Source organism: Cyanistes caeruleus, chromosome 6 (genome assembly GCF_971803275.1).
Source record: "Cyanistes caeruleus chromosome 6, bCyaCae1.hap1.1, whole genome shotgun sequence".
In the NCBI taxonomy this organism is placed as follows: domain Eukaryota; kingdom Metazoa; phylum Chordata; class Aves; order Passeriformes; family Paridae; genus Cyanistes; species Cyanistes caeruleus.
In genome coordinates this window covers 56,484,524-56,507,704 of record NC_141706.1, presented here as the reverse complement: position 1 = coordinate 56,507,704, position 23,181 = coordinate 56,484,524, and the positions used below count along the sequence as shown (strand labels likewise).

Sequence of the window (23,181 nt, the reverse complement as noted above, 5' to 3'; positions counted from 1 at the left end):
GAAAAACCTGGAAATCCACTAAATTTGGAACCAATTTTATTTGGGTAGAGTGAACAAAGTAGTCCCATTTATAACTATGATGTACATCACAGTAGGCTGTTACATTCAGACTTTCACACTTAGAAAATATATATATTATGTACAGGAATTTGCAAATAGGTGTAAACATACAATATTTTAAGATACCAGTACATTCCAAACCAAAACTATCAGCAAGGCAAACACCTCAAAATTATTCCAGTCAGCTAGCACTCAGAATCTCTCTTAAATAAAGCAGCTTTTATGCTTGACATCGTGTTGTTTTACTTACTATTAAAAATGACGTTTCTTATTATAGATCAAATATCATAGTATCTGGCTATTTTGATACTTAAAAATAGGCACTGATTTCTAGAAGGAAATTTTCTTCTTACTGATATAATTGAGCCAATATGGCTGGTTTTGCTAGTACAAAGTAATCCAGTGCTGGAATAAGTCAAGACAATTTAAACTTAAGTCAAATGTATAAAGTTAGAATAGATACTGCAAAGCTGATTAAAATCTAGAAGCCTATATAACTCACCATAAACCATACTGCAAACAGATCAGCTAAATTTTCATTTACTTTCATTTCTTCCTCTAAATTATACAGATTACCCTCCTCTTCATCTTTACAATGTAGGTTTTGGCTATCTACTCCTGCCTAATCAACATAAAGGTATATCGTGCAAATGACCTCATGCTATCTCATCCATGTAGCACGTCCAAGTCCTGCTACAGGTGGCATACCAGGTGGTGGAATTGGAGGTGGTACAGGTGGCTGTCCACCTGGGGGAACAGTAGGAGGGGGATAACTAGCTGGTGGCATTCCCAGCCCTGGAGGTGGATGAGGTGGTACTGCATGAGTTGGAGGCAGTCTTGGAGGTGGGAAATTAGGGTTGTATGTGGGTGGAGGAGGATATCCAGGAGTAGGAGGTGGAATATTGGGTGGGGGGAAAGAAGCAGGGGGTGGAGGTGGAACTGGTGGTGGAGGGTTGGGAGGGTAGACATGAGGATGATATGGTAGATGAGCTGGTGGTCCATAGGCCGGTGGTAAAGCTCCATATGTTGGTCCTTCTGTTTTCATCATTGACTGCAGACTTTGATAGCCCTCCCCCGACATGTAAGAATTTGTAGTAGACATCCCTGTAATGTAACTGGTGGGAGGTGGGGGTGGGGGACGATGTGGCAGAGGTGGAGGTTGATGTACTGGGGCAGGATGAGCAGGGGGAGGGATCTGGACCTTTGGCATATCTACTGAGTCCACAGTAGTAGATTGCTCTGGTTCTCCCATTGAAACTGCTGTTGTCAAAGGAGGCTTGCGCTCTGGAAAAGAAAATTATTTTTTTTTGAAGGATAGTGGCAAGAACAGCTTCTGAATACTTTATATTTTTCCTTCAGTTAAATTAGCAAAAGTGAACTCAATTCTCTAAGTCTCTGAATGCCATATGGTATCCAGTCAGACCTTCTAAGGTCACTAAAAACCAACTAAGCTGCCTATCAAAGCTTCAAGGCCAGCTTTTCCCATTCTAAAAGTTAAATTCATTTTTCTTACTACTATTTTTTATGTTGTTGTACTATTTAAATATTATTGTACAATCAGCAGAAATAAGAGACTGGATGGATGGAATCATAACTAGTGGATTGAAAAAGTCAAAGGATTCACAATACCAAAAATCTTTAGTTTAGTGCTTCCACCTTCTTTAGTCCAGGCCTCCTTTCTACCTCTTTGGTAGTCCAGGAGGTGGGCTAGGATTACCCTCTGCACTTCACCTGCCTCCCATATTTGGAAACATTACTTGAGAACACAGGTCAAATCTCAAGTCTTTAACACTCAGTTCTAAAACTGTTTACCAAAGAAAGAGAAAAAGAAAACCAAAGGGTAAGTAAGAAGGACATGAAATCTGACCAGCTTTGTCCCACTGATTAATTTCAGTGAACTCAGTACCTGACATACTGGAGAAGTTAGTAAAAAGGTCAGCATTTTACAAAATTATACTTAACCACTTCTGAAAATAACATGCTTTAAGCTGCCCTCTCTCTAAATAAGAATCATTTGCTTTCCCCTCTTAATGCAGAAATTACGAAGTAAGTAATACCACTAGGATGACAAACCTAATAGCAACCTCTCTGTATGGTAAGAAAGATTACTAAAACAACCAACAAAAAAGAGTTTGGGACATCTTGACATTCATCTTGCTTGTATATATAAGCATCTACAACATCATTCAGTAAGAAAAGCTATTTAGAAACATACAAGGCAGTCATTTCTAGTGGCATACTACACTGTCACTGTTAAACAGAATTTGAGATAAATCCTCCTCCTAGTTCACTTGGCCAAGATGCATTCTTGGTTTTCACCTGACTTTTCCACAGAGCTGCCCTTTATTTTGATAATGTTTGTACAATTACATCCTTCTATAAACAAAGAGGAAAATTTCCATTAACAAGGGAAATAAATCCATTACCTGCCTAAATAGGATTTTAACAGTGAAATTTCCCCCTAGGAAAGCCACATAATTAAATCACGAAAGGTGGGTATGCTGGCTGTGGTACTCATGATTTCAGTGACTTCTAGCTCCTAAATTCTAGCTGGCAATAATTTCCTCATCTGCTCATTTTCAGAACCATTCTGGATGCAAGATATGCATTCAAGATTTAACAACTGAAGGAATAATGAGTATGGTATTTAGAAAAATTAATTCTTCATTAGATTTTAACAAATGACTGCTTTTCTCTCTTCTAGCTCCCTGTTAGAAGCTGTCATCTTACAGTTATATTATGGACCATGGTCTGTGAAATATTTATGTCATATTTAAGGGTCACTAGAAGACAGCTGATGCATCAAAGTGCTGGAAGCACACTTTTTCAACAGTACAGTTTATTTTGCAAACATATGGCATGTGTGCAGTATTAATGCTCTCTTGCAGAAAAAAAAGTCCTCTTTTGAAGTACAGCAAAGAAAGCATCCCCTTCATTGTTTGGCAGTTCCACACCTGCAGAATTCCTGTATGACAGATATAACATGGAAAATTTCTACAGGACAGCTGAATGCTGCTCCAGTAATCTAATATGGCCTCTACTATCCTTTTGAAATCAAGAAGACCCTTTTAGCCTGCTATTAACAATTAGTTTTAGTCTTTTAGGCCTTTAACTGTTGCAGCTTTGTTCTGTCTTTATCTACCTAGTACAGGCTTGTTTCCATCGTAAGTTTTTTACTTCTGTCTGGAAAAGCCTGTGCTACAACGATGAAATTCCCTCTAGAGCTCATCAACCTTGTATTTTTACTTGCCAAGCTGATTAGCGAGGCAACAAACCCCTGCTCCCAAAGCATTACCTACCATTACTTGAATGAAAAGCAAGGAAGTTAACAAGAAGAATAAATGCGATTAAGAAAATAAATGCTTACCTGGAGGTGGGTGTGCAGGAGGTATTGGTGGATGTGAAGTTTCAATTTTAGGAATTTTAGATGGTGGTGGTGGTTCTAAAAAACATTTATTAGTTAGTGATTGGTTATTGCTCTGCAATATTTTCCAGATTCCATCTCTGGTCTCATGCTAATGATTATCACATCACCTTACACTATGCAAAAGTACAGTGGAAATCCTATTAACTAAGTATGTTTAATAAAGAAAACTAAAATCAACACCTTTGTGTAAAAAAACTGGCATCAAGTATCACATACAAGTCTTCCAAAAGAACGTATGCCTGCGAGTTCAAATGACTTTGTAACTAGAGAGAAACTGTCCCAATAGTAGTATGTAAGTGAAGATGAGCAAGTTGTATATTTTCTAGCCCAAAACTTTAACTTGTAAATAGTTGGAATAACTCTCAGAAGAGGCTGACCTATGCTCTGCTAGGGAAATGTGTCAGAAACCAAACAAAATAGCAATTGGACAAGAGAGAGGAGGGAGAAAGAGACAGCTGTCTGGAATCTATCTGCACAGCTACAGGGGACTAAGTGCCAGACTTCCTTAGGAAGTACATCCTAGTATCCTGAACTACTTTGTTCCAAAACAGCAAAATGAAGAGAAAGCCCCAAACAAACAAAAGAACCAGGAATGATCACTGCAGTGACTGTGCATTTCTTTCACTACACTAGCTATTGACACTAACTGCCTTTTAGTGGCAGCCATGCCAACAAGCAATTACAAACATCACTGATTACCAACCACTAAGTGCTAGCGCAGCTATTTAATGACGAGGTACCTTCAGCCACTTCAAGGCCTCACAGCTTTCTGAGGAACTACTCCCATATGATGCATTGGGAGTTGACTAGTTTAGCAAGACTTCTACTGAATAGATTCTATTAAGGGATGCTTGTGGAAGTTATACTCAATTTAAAGTTTTGCAGTTAGGAACATTTTAAAAACAGTTATAGTATATGTTCAAGATACATTATCAGGATCAAGATAGTTTAGAACTGACAAGCCTGTAAGCAAACAAGCTAAGTGCATGTCAGCAAATTACTTATTCTAGTTTAAGCAGTAAAATGGAAGCAACATGAACAGAATATTAATATTTACCTGCTGCCTTTGTTTCTTCTTTTGGAGATACAGCCTGTTTGAAAAAATGAAAAAAAACAAAGATAAAAATAAGACCATTGCATTCAATCTCTTCTCCCAGGTAACAAGTGACAGGACATGAAGAATCAGCCTCAAGTTGTACCAAGGGAGGTTTAGGTTGGATATGAGGTAAAATTTCTTCATGGAAAGGGTGGTCAGGCATTGGAACAGGCTGCCTATGGAAGTGGTTCAATCACCATCCCTTGCACGTATTCAAGGGATGTGTAGATGTGGCACTTGGGGACATGGTTTAGTGGTGGACTTGACAGTGCTGCATTAAAGATTGGAGCTGATGATCTTAAAGATCTTTTCCAACCTAAATGCTTCTATAGTTTCTTATGCTAAGTGCAAGACAAACACTGTCAACAACGCAAGACAAACAAAGTCAAATCACACTGGGGAAGCCCAGCTTAACTAGCAGAATGAAAAGACTGGAAAAAATAACAGGTATTTTATATGCAGCATTTCCTGCTGTTCCCACTGTTGAGTGTTACATTTCATTTAATATATTTATCATCCACTGCACATACGTCATGGTCTGGTTCACTGCTCACTGAGCTGAAAACAAGAGGCTTGGCCTCTGTTCCCAATTCTGCTTTGACCTGTCACTCAACCTTTGCCAAAATCACTTCAGGCTCTCACGCTTTATTTACCAAGACAGGAGGGCAGTGAAAGTGTTGCACAGCATAAGACATTTCAGAAGCCTTCAGATGGAAAGCATTGTATAAAATCCAAATGTTATGCCAGGAAAAAAATGTATGCACACTGAACAAAACCCACAAACCCCCACATCATCCTTCCAATCAATAGTTTTTGGTTGGATCTTTTCTTCTTTTGTTGGTTGTTTTGTTGTAGTTTTTTAAACAGCTATGGATAAGGGAATAAAAAAATCTTCCCAGATTACATGGTCCCACTGAGGTGACTACTTGATGGTTTCTAAGAAAAGCAGAGAACTTAATTGATATTTTAAGTACAACTATATTTAGAAAGAATGATGAAGGTCAGAGGGGTACAGTACATAGCTTCTTTGTCTTTTCAATGAAAATGGTTTTTTAAGAGACTGTTTATCTCTAGTAGCTTTACTTGCATATACTGTTCCTCTATTTCCTTCACTTTCCACAGCAAGAATGGACACACACTTCAATCCAACTTGAACAGCATTTTTCCTTAATTCTGATGGGTATTCTCAAAATTTTTTCTGTCTTAATTTTTGCCTTCTTGAGACAACCTCATTCTTATATTCCTTTGATAATAATTTCAATTTTCCAGAAACCTTCCAGATGCTTTCCTACTTTTTAAGGACAATCTTTATCTTACCATTTCAAACACACATACTTCTTTCTTAGTGACTCTCATGGACTCATCTTCTGCTTTCATTTTACTTGGATGGTCTTTTCTTGACTTTCTAGCACTAAAATCCATGCCTGTAAAACTGCATCAGCTCTCCCTACACTTTCAAATAAAAGCAAATCACTACTTGTTGGATCTTTTCCAAAAATCACTCCTTTTGGGAAATCAGTTGATCACTTCAGGTGACAAGCAATTAATTTACTGTGCATTTGTTAATATGGAGCAATATTCAAAAAACAACATCAAGGTACACTATTATAGTGGAACAGGAAACTGGAGCAAAATAACTCATGATAGAAAAAAAAACAAACATCAATTTAAACTGCATTTATGCTAAAGGAAAAAAAAAAGGATCAAGCAACAACAATTCTCTAATAATGGCATCTGTTAAAATAGAGATAGATGAGATTTATTTGGTCATTCTACTGCACTGTAGTTTGTACTGCCCCAGCCAGAACACCCAAGGGTCATAATAAATAATAATAAATTATCAACATTAGGTACTGTCATGCTGATGGGTATTTAATACCTTCAGCTGAATCTATACAATGGAACTGTTCCTTTACTGCTGTTTCTATGAGGAATACAATTGTCCCCCATAACAATTTCTAGTTTAATCCAAATAAAAATACTATTTACATCTAATGATTCACAAGTATATTTTTAGTGAAATCAACTGAAAATTTGAGCACTCTTCATCACTAGAGATGTAGAGGATGTGCAGATGCTTTAGACATCTGATATGGACTGTAAATCATGGGCCAATGCCTCAGCTGCTTGAAAGCATCCTGGTTCAGTAGAAGGTAATGGGAGTTATAAGAGTTCATGTAAATTGAAAATCTAGCCTCCAGGAACAAAGTGTATTTCTGTTCTGCACAAACTAAAGAAGAAGTCATGCAAAGCCCTATTTATAGAAGCAGACAAAAATTTTAAGTAAGGTTTATGGTGTATGTAACTCAAGAACATTTTAGAAGCACCTAGTAAAGCCTACAAAGACTACACATCTTATTCTCCCAGGCCACTTGTTATCCCAGGATAAAGAACAAATTTGGATCACTACATCTACTTTTCTTAAACTCATGCTGCTTGTGCTGTATTCCTACAAAACTCCATTGAGACACCCTTTGCTTTTTATTTGTTGTGGCTGCTTACGGTGTATCTACTATTTTTTTCCTTGATGATTAGGTGATGGACCTCAAACTAATTTCAGGAAAAGGTAAGTTTCACTTATGGGTTGACCAGAAGCGACTGTTCAAGAACAACAGATACTGTTCATTCAAAAGCATCACCTTTTTGCACGAGATACTTCATTAAGTTATGGGATAGGGCAAAATCAGTAGTACTGTAATGGTAGATCTTTTACGGGAATGAACAAGCATTCATAAAAACTTAGATGGCACACATAGGAAAATACAAAATTGTTAGTAACAGTTTCTGATGTGCCAAACTGTCCCAAGCATTATTATTGTTGAAGAAAAATAGTAAGAGATCCTACAGGTCAGACAACTCAAGCAGAATTTGTGCAGATGGTATAAAAAGTATGAGAAGAAATATATAATACCTATAAAGAACTCTCACACTTTTCAAGTTAATGAATAACATTATCTTCTTACTATACTGAACAATGCTAAAGTTCAGTGCAACAACTAAAAATTTCAGTGCAGGTCTTCTCCTCTAGTAAGTTCTATCCAGCACTTACAAGACCAAGATTTTACAGAGTTATATTTTTGTCTGTCTGTTTTGGGAGTCTGCCATCAGGAAAATGCTGCACTCTTCCAATTCCATTTTATTCCAATATTTGCTGCTTACTTCTAGTTTTTGGTTTGGTTCTTTTAGTTTGTTGTTTTTCTAATTTGGGAACGTATTCATTACAAGTTAGAGAAAAAGTTTGAAGAAAATTTACATTCTGAATGGACTTGTTCCAAAGACTGTACTTCTGAAAACACTCCTCTTGCTAAGTACACATGAAAGAAGACTTGCATAACACTTTTTTTTTTCCTAACTTACCAGTGAAAAAAAAAATAACGAAAGTATAGATTAAAATCTGAAATCTTCATTTGAACTTGATGGCTGTTGAAAAGTGCTCAGGGTACTTGTGACACTATGCTAATATAGCTTCTTATTTTCAATTGTGATGTGATATTATGGACAAAGTGAAGCTATAAAATATGATGATTTATAGGCTGCTACCATTAAAGGATTATTTTAAAAGACTTTTTTAAAAATAATTTTGACATAACTTCAGAAGTCACTATTCTCTTAATATTATTAGTAATCAAAGAGTCAAATAAAGTCTTCATCAGCATTGTGCACATCTCCACATTCAGGTACAGCACAAGAAAACCTCCCTGAATTAAACCTGCTTAACAGAGAAAACAATGAAGTTTGATAGCCCAGAACCACAAACACTGAGAACCTGAACAGCTCTTGGCTTAGAAGTCTCTCCATGGCTTTTGGCTCAAGTGGAATAAGAATGTCATATGTCAGAACTGTTAAGGCTGTTCTGCATTAGCAAAGTTGCCACACAACCAAGGAAAATCAACTACATTAAATTAATGACAAGGCTCATTTTTAAAGCAAACACAAGTCTGTTGCACATTGTGGCCTTTAAATCTAATGGGCATCAGATCAGCCTGAAAATAAATTGCAAGTTAAAGTTCAACTTACTGCTGGTCTCTTAATCTGTCTAGGAGGACTTGACTGGGGAGAGGGTTTTTTGGATTGCTGTGCTTGTGTTTGCTGCTGCTGCTGCTGTTGCTGCGCTGACTGCTGAGACTCTTTTTGCTGCTGTGTCTGGGATTGCTCTGAACTCTGGGATTGCTGTGACTGCTGTACTGTAGGTGCCTGGGGTGTAGACTGAAGAGATGGTGGCTGCTGCAACTGATGAGGAGTATGATGAGGCATTTGCTGTTTTCCCTGTGAGTATAGATCCAGGATCTGATGACAGATATCTTAATAATAAAGAAAGAAAATTCCAAAGTATTACAACCTTATAATGTACAAGTGTATATTTAACACAATTATCAACTCTGATTTTTACTGGACCTCAACTTTGGAAAAACTGACTGCAAATCTTACTCATCATTATAATGAATAAAATAACTTTTTAAAAGAAGATTAATTTTCAACTTATACTTCCATTTCTGGAAGTTTCTTCTGCCTATCCTGAGCAATATATACAGGTACATGCACACCATTCAGAAGAACACAGTGTCTTGGTAATAATGCACTTTATGTCATTACTGTGTGACTGGAGAGCCAGGTAACCATGCTCACAGGACAGTAATACAGCAAGAAAGCAAGTGGAAGAAGATTATGTTAAAACATACATGTCTGTTAGGCCAGTCAAAAAAGTTTTACGAAATTAAGCAAAAGACTAGTACTAAATTCTTCTTCCAATAAGTTAGTAGCTAAAGGTCCCTGTAATCTGTTTATCGTTCATGGTACACCATAAAAAAACCTCTAACCAGCACAATTTGGTCAAAGAAATCAATTATCAATGGGAAAACCACTTGAAATCATGCTCTGTTAATTCCAGTGTTTATAGAACCACTTATTTAAAATGGGGAGTAGATAATCATTAAAAAAATAGAAAACACAGCAAGACAGTTCTGGCTAATGAGATGTGTTATAAACTAAACGAATTGTAAAACAAACATTGAACAAAAGATTAATCATGATGATAAATATACTTCTAAGCTAAACCAGTTCAATTTAAAACCAGATTAAGGCATAGCACATGTGACCTGAGTTACATACTTGACATGAGATTATTTTGACTGAAACCTAGATAAAAAGCTATTTGTATTTAATCACAACCTAGGCCACACAGTTAAATACTGTGGGAAACGGTTTTCATACCTTCCAAAACATCAACAGGAACATCTTGGACAAACTGCTCCCACCATCGTCTGTACATAGGTTTTGATGTCCATTCCTGTATTTCGAACTTACACAAACGACCTGCTAAGTACATAACTGCAACAGCTATGATCTCAGGCTCCCACTGCAGGGACAGTGTAGTGCAGAGACTGCAACAGAAAATAAACCAAAACAAAACACAACCCTGGAGATTGCCTGATTGTCCAAGTGCAATTTCATGTACAGCAGCTATAATTAACAGGGCATAAAATCCCACCACAATTCTAACTTCTCAGGCAATTTTAATGAAGAGCCTTGTTAAACAACAGAGTTTACAAAACTAAACTATTCTGGACTACCACTGTCATGAAATAAGTCCCAAATCAGATTTTAGAGCTTCCAAATGTTTGTCAATAAAATATAAACAAATATTAAAAAAACCCAAAACCCCACAGAGCAGCCAACATGAATTTATAAAGCAACTTGTCAAGAGCAACTCAAGTTTTGAATCAACATATCAAAGGTTATCTCTTGAAAAGCCTTTGTTAAAGCTAATGCTAAAATAATTGATGTCATTGGTATTATTGATATTAACCAAGTTTCTGTCATAATCAGTTACTATTTCCTCATATCAACTTTAAATTATGGATTTTTTTTATCACTTTTCTCCATATATTCTGTAACATATAATCTGTTTACAGAATTTTAAATCCAGCCAGCCAGTTGAATTTCCATGAATTCACTGTGGCTGTATAAGAACAGGACACCGTATTCTAAAGACCTGTGGTGCAAAGCACAGATTTTCATAGGATCCTATGAACAAAGTAAACTTCTAATATGGTAATATGGTGCTTATTAAGTAAGCACAATCCAGTCTTTTCAGAACAGAGATAATTATAATGCATGATTTGAAACAACCCCTCCAATTTCATATGCCTTTTCCTGAAGTGCATTTTAATTGTTAGGTTTTTCTAAAGATTAAACACTATCTAATTGCAAGTACAATGGTGTCCAAACTTTGATGGAGAAATTACAGTAGATTGACAGATTTAATAGTGACAGTCATGCCATAACTTTCTTCTATCTGTAAGATCATTACCTCCACAACTGACAACGGCTGAAATAAACATCTCTTGAGATCCACATTAATTTTGATCAAATTAATTTGGAGTTTAGGTGGTATCTACAGAATTTGAAGCCACACAGGGCTAATTCGAATCAGGTATATGACTGAAAATGCACCTCTTTCTTTTATGATATTCTACTGCTGTAGGCATGACTGTATTCACAATTTCTGTACAGTCAGACCACTTACATATTTTCTTAAGAGTTTGCTATAGAAACAAAAAGTAATACTCAAGTCCTTAATAAATTAACTTGCCAAGCTCTGTAGAATCCTCCTGAACAAGACTAAAGTGTGTCAAGTTGTTTTGGTTTTCTTTTCAATACACATGAGAAGTGCTTTTACATGCACTCCCATTAATTAGTATGATTCTTATAAGTCCATTATTCAAGAAATTGCAAATCCAGTGCTAAAACCTCTATTCCTCAGTGAATTTAATGGCTTCTTCAATATTACCAAAATGTCACATTAAAAATATATTGATGAACGTGATGGAATTGAAAAGTGACTTCTTTCTTTCTGAATGTACCATACATCACAGATTTGGCAAGAAGCCAGTTTGTATCCTGGAGATTTAGAATTTGTTTTGACCCTTTCAAACAGTAAGTTTCTTTTTAATGCAGCACTAAATTAGTACTACAACATTGCAGAGGTCTTACTTCATACTCATTCCAGATTTTGTGGCCAATGGAACTATCATGGATGATGGAACGAAAAAATGAGGAACAGGACCAAGAAAACATGTAACAAGCAGAAAAAAAATATCAAATATTTGTCAAAAAAATATCCAGTGTCAGAACAAAGTAAGCAACAGTAACTATTTCATTTTCAGAATGTTTCCTAAGTGTATCTTACCTGTCATTGACAAAAGTCCATGCCATTTGAACCAGTTTTTGAATTTTATTTTTGTCTCCTGAAAAACGATCAGAAAAAAAAAAAAAAAAAGGACATAAGATTAGGAGGGACAAACAGTTGGAAGCAGAATATTCTTGCACTGTTAATATATTAAGTTCTGGAAATCAATAACAAATATTACTTGCTCACCCTGCAATATTTTACCTTTGAGTTGTTTGGCATATTTGAGAAGAAATTGGTATGGATGTTCCACTTGCAAATCAAACTTTATTGTTTGTAGTAAGATCCTTTCAAGTACCATCACTTCTTCCTATAGAGAGTTAGAGAGTTACAAGGTATTATTCCTTCGTTCAGTCAAAAACCCTTCATGCCAGTATAGAGAGCATGACAACACAGCACCTCCAGGCAACCATGTTTGTCTCCAAGGAGAACAGAAAGCTCTCCAACTTATTATTTTAAACTCAGATACCTTTACTTCACATTTATTTAAGTGAGGACAGGGGATGTGGTGTTTAAAATCCCTATTCCTCTGCAGAGGAATGAACTGAACCAGACACAGCATGAAATTGTCAGATATAAAATCACAACAAAAATATAAGCTCTACCACATTTCATACAAAAGTTTCAAGTCCTTCTGCTATTTAAAATAAGCAAATTTTAAGAGAAGCATAGTTTTGCTAAGTCAATACTGTAAACAAGAAACCTCTCAATACTTTTGAGATCCAGTTCACTTATTTAAGATTCACTACTAACTACTTCCTAAAATCCCATTCAGATGATTTATTGCACTGGCTGAAATTACTCCAATTTACTTTAATTTGCAAAATAATATCAGAATTTACATGAAATAAAATGCAAACTTTTTTATGAAAACAATTAATCCAGTAAGCTCCCAAAGCTACTTGTATTAGAAAGAATTACTTTCATAGCTACCAATCACATTACTCAGAAGAGCCATAAATGCATGCTGAACATCTAATTTAATTTAAAACAACTGAAAATCAGTCAATGCTCTACTGAATGTGTGTCACTTTACTACAGGACAACAGGATGAAATCAATTTCAATATGAGTATTTTTACCTTTGGGTCATCTCCAAACTGCCCAAACTGTACATCGTTTAGCAAGCTACGAGCTGTTTTAATTATATCTTTACACTTCTTGGGTGTTTCTTCAACCTTTCCTGCTAGGAAGAGACAGCAGGCTCCTGTCACCTAAAAAAAAAGCAAGTACTTTCAAAAAGTGATCTGCATGTAGATATGCAATACAGGATAGCTTTACAAAAGCATTGTCAGCTTCCATTAACAGTTCTGTAGAAGTCTCCCAAGAAAGACTTAACAAGCATACTAATTTCTAATTTTAATATAAACTTTTATTTCCTCAGAGGAAAAAAACAGATTTTGGAGGATTGTCTATTTTATATACCTTCATTTCAAGGTCAGAATACCAAAGCACAATTTGTCCCAGCTCAGTGTTGTCTGTCAAGCAGTTTTAAAACTGTATTACACTTCTTTTTTACTTTCAGCTAATACAGAAGTGCCAGCACTACAGCTGCTATGCCTAAAGAACAGTATCAGCAAGTCGTAACTGCAATGCCAACACATTTCTGAGCATAAAGAAATGTGTAAACAGGCAAGAACAACAAATTTTAAGCTGCAACAATTAAAAGACAAAATGTTAATTTTACATCTTCCTGTAGCGAACAGCAGTAGTAGTACCCAAGTGACTAATCACCATTTCAAATAGTCCCTGCCTAGTGCAATCATCAAGTCATCAATATTCTAAATACTTACATATCTTGGGAACTGTTTGAAGGAATGAAACATATAAAAACGATGGAAATAAATTATTCCGGTTGCTAGAGTGTCATAATGTCTGTGGTGTAGATTAAGGACTTTCAAACAGAACATAAAATAAATTTAAAACCAAACATGCACAATGGATACTGCTTTATCAAGTACTTCAAGTAATTGGCTGTTCAGTGACCAGTTAGAACACAATGCAAGTAAAACAAGAGCTTTAGAAAAAGAAAACCAAAAAGCCACAAAAGCCCTTGAAGCTGTGTAAATGCTATGATTACACCCAGATGCAGCTGATATCTAAAGCATTTTTTGTAAGTGTGCAAAGTCCTGGTTGTATTTACAAGAGGATGCACTTAAGGTCATCCCTGTGTTGCACCATACCTGCTTCAGAGAAGGTCAAACCCAGCAGTAGGTACAGAAGGAACAGAACAATTATCACTTCACATTCAAATGCTGGTGTGGAGGAAAGTTACTATTCACACCTACAAATGCAAATAAAATCTGAACATGCTCCCTAATCTTCACTTTAAGAAAAGTAAAAAAATAAAAAGTAAAAAAGTAAAAATTTTGTCTTCACTATGCTAAAGAAAGAACTAAGATTGAAGGAAACATAGGAAGAAAATTTAAGTGGCCATCTATGAGAGAGTGGGACAGTCAGAAGGAGTTGTAAATCCCAAACCAATGAAACAAAAAAAACCAGCCACCAAAGACTAAGACTGGAGAGGCAGAGGTTAGAAGCTTCAAAGGCATAATCAAAAAACTGAGGGAAAAATTCAACATTTGAGAAGTCACGTATATTCATACAGTGAAACACTGAGTTTCCTAACTCACAGAAGTTACTCTTAATTTGAAAGTTTGTAGCATCTTACTTCCCTCTCGCCAAATTGGAACCTTGTTTAGCCAATGAATGGATAGAAATTGTGTAGGAACACATTACATCGAAGGCACATAAACACAAATATATTTTTGATTAACAATTAAACATCTGAACAGCTGAGGATATCACATTTCTTGTACATTTTATTCTGAAAACTCACTACTCATAAAGACATTTCATACCAACACGAGTTCAAAGGATACAGCCCTAAACGTGTTCCCACATCGAATATGAATCTGGCCCCTTCCCTGCGGTATCGTGCCTCCGTAGCTGGATCAAGCCCTTCAAGCTGTGATGGTGTATGTGCCAAATCTTTCTTATCCCAGTACCAGCATGGCTTTGTATGGTCCAGGTTTGCCAAGTTTACAGAAGGGCTGGAATTTTCTTTATTCTCCTTCATTTATTAAAACAGAATTGTTTTTGCTTTTTAAATTTTCAAAAACGAAGTCTTCAGAGAGTCACTTCAGGACCTTGAAGAAAAGAAAAAAGGAATTCTTTAAAAATAGAGACAGCTGTCCCCTCTAGTTCCTTCTCAAAGAGGAGTAAAGAGGAATAGTGCTTAGCCTTGCCTGTTGGAAAGAACTTTTTCCTATGCTCAAAGAAAAGTAACCAAGAACTTTGCCTTTATCCTCCCCATATATTGCAAACACGATCAAAGAAAAAGCCATAGATTATCCTTGCTATTATCTGTTTAATAAGGAAACTCAAGAATACATCTCCAACGATATCTTGCTATTTCTTAGTACAACAACTTCCACCTACTTTGTCCATAAAAGTAGGAAAAACAATTCAGTGATGGCTGCAGAAAGATTTGAAAAGTTAGTGGGATTAGCTGACTCTTGGTAACTAGGAAGGGCACTGGTGAGCTGAGCCTGAATGGCCACTGAAATATCTGCCTGCTCCCAGGGATACCCCAGCAGCAACCACTTGGCAGAAGCTTTGCAAAGTGAGCTGTGATGCATTACTTAAAGAAAAAAAATGCATCAATGTTCTTTTCACCTACCAAGATTAAGACGATGGCAGTGAGTTTGTAGAGTAAGGTAGCACCTAAAATCATCCTCCAAACAAGGCAACTGAAAACACTCCAGGAGTCTCCTACTTGCCTGTGTTTACCAGCACTTTGTGTACATAGGTGCAGATCACAAAGCTCTGCAGGCACCTTTCTGGGGTTTGAATTATGACAGACGTTCAGCCGTGCCTCAGCTTACAGAATGAACATTCGCTGCCTTTATTTCTTTCAGGCACAAAACTGCTCTTACTCCAATTCAACTACAGATACTATGCACAGATTACTGCAGTCACCTGCAAAGGTTTGCATAACAGGCTGTGATCAACATATGATGCAATGTATTCGCTCGAAGCAAGGCAGTCATAGGAAGACCCAAACTTATAACTCTTACAATCAGCTATTACTTTTCGAGACGTTTCCCTTCCGACAACGGAAGTTAGATCACGTGAACGGCCACAGAACGCTGCCTGTAGTCAGCACCTCGCTCACCTTCAAAAAGTTTCTCTTTTTCAGAATAAGGGAAACTGTCTTTGCCTCAGGGTGGTTTTGGAATCACCTTCACAACTCGTAGAATCGGTCACAGACAGATCTAAATTCTGTCACAAGAAAAAGTAAATGGCTACTAAAAACTATTTCCAGAATCAACAAAAGCGCGCCAGGCCACGACCGCACATTCCCATCGTATTTACTAGAAAGGTGCTATTTTTTATAACTGTAACGATCCTTCTTTCTTATAAGATATTTTGCTTTCTAACTTCTAAAGCGCTTAAACACCAGTTAACACTAAAAGCGCCTGAAGCAACAAGATCTGCTTCTATAAAGGAGCGAAAGCATTTCCGAACACGGAACCAGGAACGACAATTATCACCCGCAAACATCTTAAATGAACCATCTCAAACGTCCCCATCCAGACCGCAACGCCCGGAAATAATAAGTTTTCCCTGCCTTTTTACGCACCCCATTAAACTGGAGGAGTGTTCCAGAGCTCGATCGCGGCTTTTTTATACCTTACCTGAGACAAACCCGCCGACCGCGGCTCCGCCCCTGCAGCCCCAACCCGGCCGGGGATGCTCAACCCCTCTCGGACCCGCCCGCCCGCCGTACACGGGGCTGTCGGTGTCCGGGGAGGCGCGCGCTCCCCACCCCGGCCTCCCCACCCCCTTCCCCCCTTCCCCAGGCGGCGGCTGTCGCCGGCGGGCGGCCCGAGCGGGCCCCGCGCACTCACAGAGCTCGCGGGGAGCGGGAGCCGCACCGGAACGCGGGGCCTCTCAGCGACAGCGCGGCCTCCGCGCTCTGCGCGCCGCCATGTTGGGAGCCAGGCCAGGCAGCGAGCTGCGTCATCACGTCGCAAAGGCGTAGCGCGCGAGCACGGCGGTCCCGCCAATGGGAAGCGGCGGCGCCCTCCGCCGCCCGCCCAATCGCGGCTCCGTCAGCGGCCGCTGAGCCGCGGCAGGAGGACGACGTGCCGCCGTGCGCTAGGAACGGACCAATCGGAACGCTAAGCGGGAAGATTGCGAGCCTCAGGAACCAATAGAAATCTGAAGGCGGGCCAACAGGACTGAATGACAGCCAATGGGAGCGCTGCCGTGCCCTTTCTGGGGCCGACCGCGAGGGATTGGGCGCCACGGGCGCGGGAGGGGAGGGCCCTTCCTGCGGGAGGCAGCTCGGCCAATGGCGGCGGGGGGCGCAGAAGGGGCGGGGCCGGGCGGAGCCACCGCCTCCCCACCGCGGGCAGCGGCGTCCGGCGCGGGCTCGGGTGCGCCGCTCCCTCGGGCCAGGCAGGAGCGGCCGCTGGCGGGAGGTAAGGCGGGGCCTGCCCGGGCCCCCTCCCCTGCCTCGGCCCCTCGCCCCGGCGCGGCACGGGCCTTTCCTCTCAGCTCTCCGGGCGGCGTGGGCTCGCCCCGCTCCGCCGCCTCCTTCCCCGCAGGAGGCGCCGCTCTTTCCGGACGCCCCCTCCCGCCGCCCCGGGGCGCGCTCCGCCGGCCTCGCCGCCCCTGCCTTCCCCCGCGTGGCTGGTGCGGGGCTGGCCCGGTCCTCCTCCCCTGGGAGCCGCAGTCTCTGTCGCGGCTCGCCCAGGCCTTTCCCTTTCCCGCTGCCCGGCCGGAGGGGCCGGCGGGTCCCCCGGGTCCTCCATGGGCGGGCCGGGTTCTTTCCAGCCCGGCCTGCGCGGGTTTCTAGTGAGCGAGGCGGCGGCACTGGCGTTTTTCCTTGCCCCATCCCCCCTCGAGAGGCTGATAGAAACGAGAGTAAAGCAAAAGGCTTAAAACCCCTTTCCCCATGATGTAATTCCTTTCCCCTTTTTTTTTTTTTTTTTTTTGTTTTTAATATGTGATACGGTTTGAATACTCCCTGCTCCTACTTCAGCTTCCCATAGAGCGTCCCATGCTCCCAGCTCTCGGGGTCTGGCTGAGGGGCGGCTCTGCGGGTGTGTGGCTCCTCAGGGCCCTCCTCTGGCTGGAGAAGAGGGCTCTGGTTTCTTTCCTTTCTCACCCCGTCTGCAGCCTGCTTTAGTAAAGGGGTTAAATCTTTGGCGGAAAAAGAGGGGGGGGGCAGTTAAAATTAGAATAAATCATAAACTGTTTATTGACAGGGGCGCTACTCCTGAAACAGCCTCGGTGTTTCAGCCTTCCCCTCTTGCTACAACAGCTGCCCGTCCCATGAACCCTTCCTCCTCTTCCTTACCCAGCAGCACTTGGTTAAAATTGCTTGAGCTGAGGCTGTGCTTTGCCTTCAGTTCTTAGCAAATGCCTAAATTTTGAGTTTGACATACATTTTTTTTGCCCTATATTCAGCTATAAGGACAAGCTCAGTTCTTCCTTTTGGAAGTTTCCCCTCACGGTTCAAAGCTGCTCTTGTCCCGAGCTTGGTATCTGCTCTTCTGGATGGAATTGCCTTTGAAACTTAAGCTTGCTCCTGAGATCAAGCTGAAAGTGGATTGTCTTTGTCCCTTCTATAAGAGTATGTAACATAGGCACCTGTCTATTGAAGTGACAGCTTTGTTCTCTGAAAATTGCTACAATGTTAGCTTAGTGTCTTGCAAGTGTTTTCTTCTTTCAATTGTTGTAATCTCACAACTGTCAAGTGAAACATAAGTATTTTGTAGGTGAGTAAACAACTGTGGCATTCTGTATGTCCACTATCAGGTTCCTGGTATAAAATAGTAAGCAGTGTACAAGCTGTTGCAGGGAAAGGCATGATGGGCTCAAAGGCAGGGGTGGCTTCCTGATATTTTTGCTCAATTAAGAAACTTGATATGGTAGAGATTGCTGGCTGGCAAGCATGCTGGCTTGTGCCTTAATAAAGTTTTGGTTATGTTTAGCAGGGATTGAATTATATATTTCAGTACAGTTGAAAACACATTCTTGACGTTGTGTACTGAGAAATAGATTTAGGCTGTTGGAAGAAATGCCACAAACCCCAAAATCATTTGCAATCTGTATATCAATATGTCCAGAGATGGCCTGATTGTTCCTGAAGTCAGATGTGCCTTGAAATAGAGTTCTGATTTTAGTATGGTACAGAAATTAAAAATAGACCATATTATGCCTTCTGTATGGAAAAGTGTACATCTTGATGATGTTTTCATTGTAATAAATCTATTTAGACATGTCTACTGTATCTATGTAATACTTCATCATAGTGGTGCTGGTTATGTAGTTAATCTGAGAAACTGTGTAGTTTTCAGCAAGTGAGTATTTCAGTGTTTGCTCTTTGAAAAAAAAAAAAAAAAGGCACTTTGAGGATACTGATGGTATTAAGGGATCTGTATCTTTTCTAATAGGCTGTCACAGTGCTTGGTGCATGAGACTTCATGATGCCTGTGGCTTAAGCTTTTGGAAGCCCAGGTGGTTCTCTTAAGTCTGCCCATACTGGTAGCTGAAGTCAGGGTGGCTTGCTTTATTCTCAGTTAGGAGTTACAGTGTATAAAGTGAGGTGAATATTTTCTAAATTAAGAACATTGTTTAGGAACATGCAGATAAAGACAGTACATAAGGGTTTTTAATTAATTCTGCTCTAAAGGAATTAGGAAAAAAAAGTTTGTGGGAGTCTTAAGGAGGAGCAAAATTCAAGTGAAAAATAAAATTACATAAGTGGGTTGGCAAATTGGTAGAGTTTATCATCTTTTCTTCAAAGAGTAAGTATTTTTTTCTTTTCTGGTCAAATAGCTGTCTGAGGATCTGATTCAAGAGAGAGGCAAAGGAGTTAGGGCTTGTTTTCTGTGGCTAGTTAGTAAACTATCTTCCCTAGAAAGATAAGTCAGGTGTTGATAGTAAGAAGCACTCCATCTGCTTAAGAAAGTTTTAATGGGAGGTCAAGTGGTATAGGGAAAATCTATAGTAAATAATGTAATAGTTCTGAATTAGCAAGCTGATGAAAGTGAATTAAGAAATACAGACTTGTTTTGAGCTGTTCTGTTGGAGATAGACTTTTTCTTTTGCCCTTCAGCATTTTGTGCTACCTTCAAATTAATAATTTCTTACCAGAAGTTTATATTTAATGCATGAGGCAGTCTTGTGCTTAGTATCTAGTTAGGTTCAACTGGGTGGGGAGGGAGGTAATGTCAAAATGACAGGACTTCCTTTTTTTAGTAGATTGGAACTATCTAAAGCATCTGAAATCAGAATATTGTCAAAACATGTTTTCTTTGATTCTAATTGTGAGAATAAATGTATTTTGGAATTCGATTCCCAACAATTAGATAAATTTGTTGTAGTTGGTGTTTTTTGTAAGTATATCAAGCAAATATTTAGCTAATTTTAGTCACTTCTTTTGATATTCTGTAGACTGGCTTCTTCCCAGTATCACAGTAGCATTTATATACCATCATTGTTTCCTTAACCTTACATTGTAATGAGATTAGCTGTTTGTTCTTTTCAGAGTAGATGTATGCAGTGCATTCAGCAGTGGTTTAGTCTTTTCTCTTTTCCAGATGCTTTAGGCTTATGCTCATGGTTGACAAACCTGTAGTGGTACAGCTTTTTATAATAAAGGGAATTATATGATTCTAACCATCTTTCGCCAGATAACTTGGTAGAGACACTTCAGCCTCCTAGATTTAGCTTTAGATGACTAATAATGTTTTTAACTTAGACTGTTACGTAAAATATGAAAAAGAATGTCTCAAAACTAGAAGTACAGCAGGAATTCTTCATTGCTCCGTAAAAATGGCCCATTAGTGTTGTCTGGCCTTCGTCTTGTGTATTTGGAGCTAGGCTTGTGTTTGTAGCAATTAAGAGGTGATTTCATGCCCAAGTGTATTTTAACATTACTTTGCATTTTTGGTCTTGCCCTTCCTCTGCTTTAACCTTCTTTGCTCTCTTTTTCTGTTTTTAGCTGCTCTGCCCTACATTGTCTTTTGCTTGCATCTCTTCTAACAAATGACTATTCCAGTTGCTCCCTCTATCCCTGCCCTTCCTCTACCACTTTCCATACTGTTCAGGTAGTCTGTTAATCCTTTTTCTTTCTTTCTTTCTTTGAAATAAGGAAGAATTAGAGCTGTATTCTTTCATTTCAGTTCTGGGTTCTGTGACCAGGCCAGAGCAGCAGTCCTGTCACTGCAGGAGGATTCCACCTGTATGTCTAACCTGGGTTGAATCACACAGAGATGTGAATGACTGTGCTTGAGATCAGTTTTATCTCCAGTACTGGTGTATACAGGCTCTGAAGTTGGCCACATGTGGGTAATACATAAAGCAGAAATAAGGGAAAAGACATGTTTCTGGAATCAAAATGCAACTTGTAACTTGAGAGATAACATTTTACTTTTCAGAAGGATTTTCTGAGTCTGTTAAAGCCTGATGTTAAAGTCTCTTTTGTACTGGGGGATGACAGATTAGTTGGCTTATTTTATTCTTGAGTATATTCCCAAAATCTCCGAAAGAATTGGCTAACCTGTTCTGGAAGTGTCTACAGCAGTGTTTGAACACATGGTTTTCAACTAGTGTTTTAATGTAGGCCAAAATTGTTTTTGTAATTGAAGATACACTGTAAAGTCTGTCAGTTCTATTCAGTTGCTTTTTTATTGTTTCTATTAAGAGTGTGATTACCTGCACCAAAAGGAGGGGGGTCAATCTCTGGGGCTCTTGTGTTAGCTATTTGATTCTAGCCTTTTGCCTGCAGATCAGTTTGTAGCTTGTCTTTTTTATGTTTGTAGGTATTTTAGAATATGGTAAATAATGATGGAATCATCTCAATAAAACTAAGTCTGTTACAAAGGGTGCTTGTATTTCTTAGTTTATCTTGTTTTGTCTTTAATGCTTTATAGCACTATTGCTTAAAATTTTCATGTAGTGTTTCAGCAGAGTAGGAAAAATACGTGATGTGTGGATTTCTACTTCCATGGAACCTGTATTTCTGGTACAGAACTTCCCATATGCTGGGTCTTGCCTGGTGTGCATTCTCATGCTAAGCTATGGGAAGATGAGTTACTTTGTGGGAAGGTGTTGGTGCCAAGGAAGCATGAGGTCCAGGCTGTTTCCTGCCCTTGACAGGTGCTGTGGGGGTTGTCTTTGTGGCCACTGTTGGAGGTGCTTCACTATCTTTATTTGATGATATTTTATAGATGTAGCCACATAATAACTTCAAGAACTGAAAAGAGATTTTGCATTTAAGAACTTCTCTGTTGAAATATTTCTGACAAGGACTTCTGAAAGATCTCACTTTACAAGTGTGCCTCTAGGTAATTCAAATGAACATTGTCTTGATGTTTGCAATTATATAATTTGTGGGACTGTATGTTTATTTTGTCCCACTGCTCAAGTCATCAGTGAGGATGATAAGCAGTGTTAGTCCCAGTACTAATCCCTGAGGTATGCTGGTGTGACCGGTTTCCAGCTGAACTTTGTGCCATTCACCACAACCTCTTCAATCCAGCAGTGCAGCCAGTTTTCAGTCCACCTCACTGTCCACTGCTTTAGTTGGTAGCTCATCAGCTTGTCAGTGTATGTGATGGTAGGTGTTGTTAAAAGCCTTACCAATGTAAGATGAGCAGCATCCACTGCTCTCCCATCAGGGTTACTTGCTTCAACAGCTTCCCTCCACTCAGCCCTGGTGAGACTACATCTGGAGTGTAGTGTCCAGTTCTGAGCTCCCCAGTATGAGGTGGAGTACTGAAGAGAGGCCAGTGGAGGGGCCACTAAGATGATTAAGGGATTTTCCTCATCTGAAGAAAGGCTGGGAGAGGTGACACCACTCAGCCTGGAGAAAAGAAGGCTCAGCAGGATTTTTTCAGTGTGTACAAATACCTGAAGGGAAAGTGCAAAGAAAGCACATTTTTGAGGGTGTCCAGTGACAAGAAGTAATAGGCACAAACTGCAACAGAGGATGTCCTGTCTGAACATCTGGAAATACTTTTTTACTGTGAAGGTAACTGTTTGGAGACTGAGTCTCCATTCTTTGAGATATTTAAAAGCTGTCTGAACATGGTCCTGGGCAACTGGCTCTAAGTGCCACTGCCTGAGCAGAGGGGTTGAACAAGTCAGTCTCCAGTGGTCCCTTTCAGTGTGAGATTTTTTTTTTTTTAAGTTTGTTTAAATGTTTGTATTCTCAATTCTATTTCAGGTAAGGTAAGTCATCAGATCTCAGGGCCTAGGATTCCTAAAGGCAAGTCTTGTCATTGAAGAAGACATGCAGTACCAGTCTTTTTTCTGTGTCCTTTGTCATCAGGTTTCCTGGCCCCATTCAGCATCAGGCCCACACCTTGCCATGTCTCCTCTTCCTTTA

General features: G+C 39.4%; 2 protein-coding genes across 9 annotated transcripts in view; one reads left to right on the top strand and one right to left on the bottom strand.

Moving 5' to 3' along the window:
- Window positions 1-19: 19 nt before the first annotated feature.
- Window positions 20-17,213, bottom strand: CCNK (cyclin K). 4 transcript variants are annotated; one of them, XM_086894401.1, is made up of 12 exons: window positions 16,685-16,947; window positions 15,949-16,055; window positions 14,654-14,920; window positions 13,565-13,646; window positions 12,854-12,985; window positions 11,977-12,082; window positions 11,773-11,830; window positions 9,795-9,964; window positions 8,601-8,884; window positions 4,545-4,578; window positions 3,428-3,502; window positions 20-1,344 (listed from the first exon to the last, which is right to left on the bottom strand). In XM_086894401.1, the coding sequence occupies exons 3-12, from the start codon at window positions 14,848-14,850 to the stop codon at window positions 722-724; spliced, it is 1,761 nt and encodes a 586-aa protein (XP_086750527.1). In that variant the 5' UTR covers window positions 14,851-14,920; window positions 15,949-16,055; window positions 16,685-16,947; the 3' UTR covers window positions 20-721. The 4 variants fall into 4 exon arrangements, with proteins under 4 accessions (XP_086750527.1, XP_086750528.1, XP_086750525.1 ...); XM_086894402.1 differs by lacking the exon at window positions 16,685-16,947 and adding an exon at window positions 16,472-16,682; XM_086894399.1 differs by lacking the exon at window positions 15,949-16,055 and having other exon boundaries at window positions 16,685-17,213.
- The window catches only part of SETD3 (SET domain containing 3, actin N3(tau)-histidine methyltransferase), a 60,249-nt gene continuing 54,210 nt past the window's right edge, over window positions 17,143-23,181 (top strand). Inside the window, exon 1 of one of the 5 annotated variants that reach the window (XM_023927601.2) lies at window positions 17,143-17,260. The gene's annotated coding sequence lies outside the window, so the exon portion shown is untranslated. Of the gene's footprint in view, window positions 17,261-18,794; window positions 22,139-23,181 lie in introns of those variants that run through there. The other 4 variants (XM_086894396.1, XM_086894395.1, XM_086894398.1 and 1 more) reach the window with 4 other exon arrangements.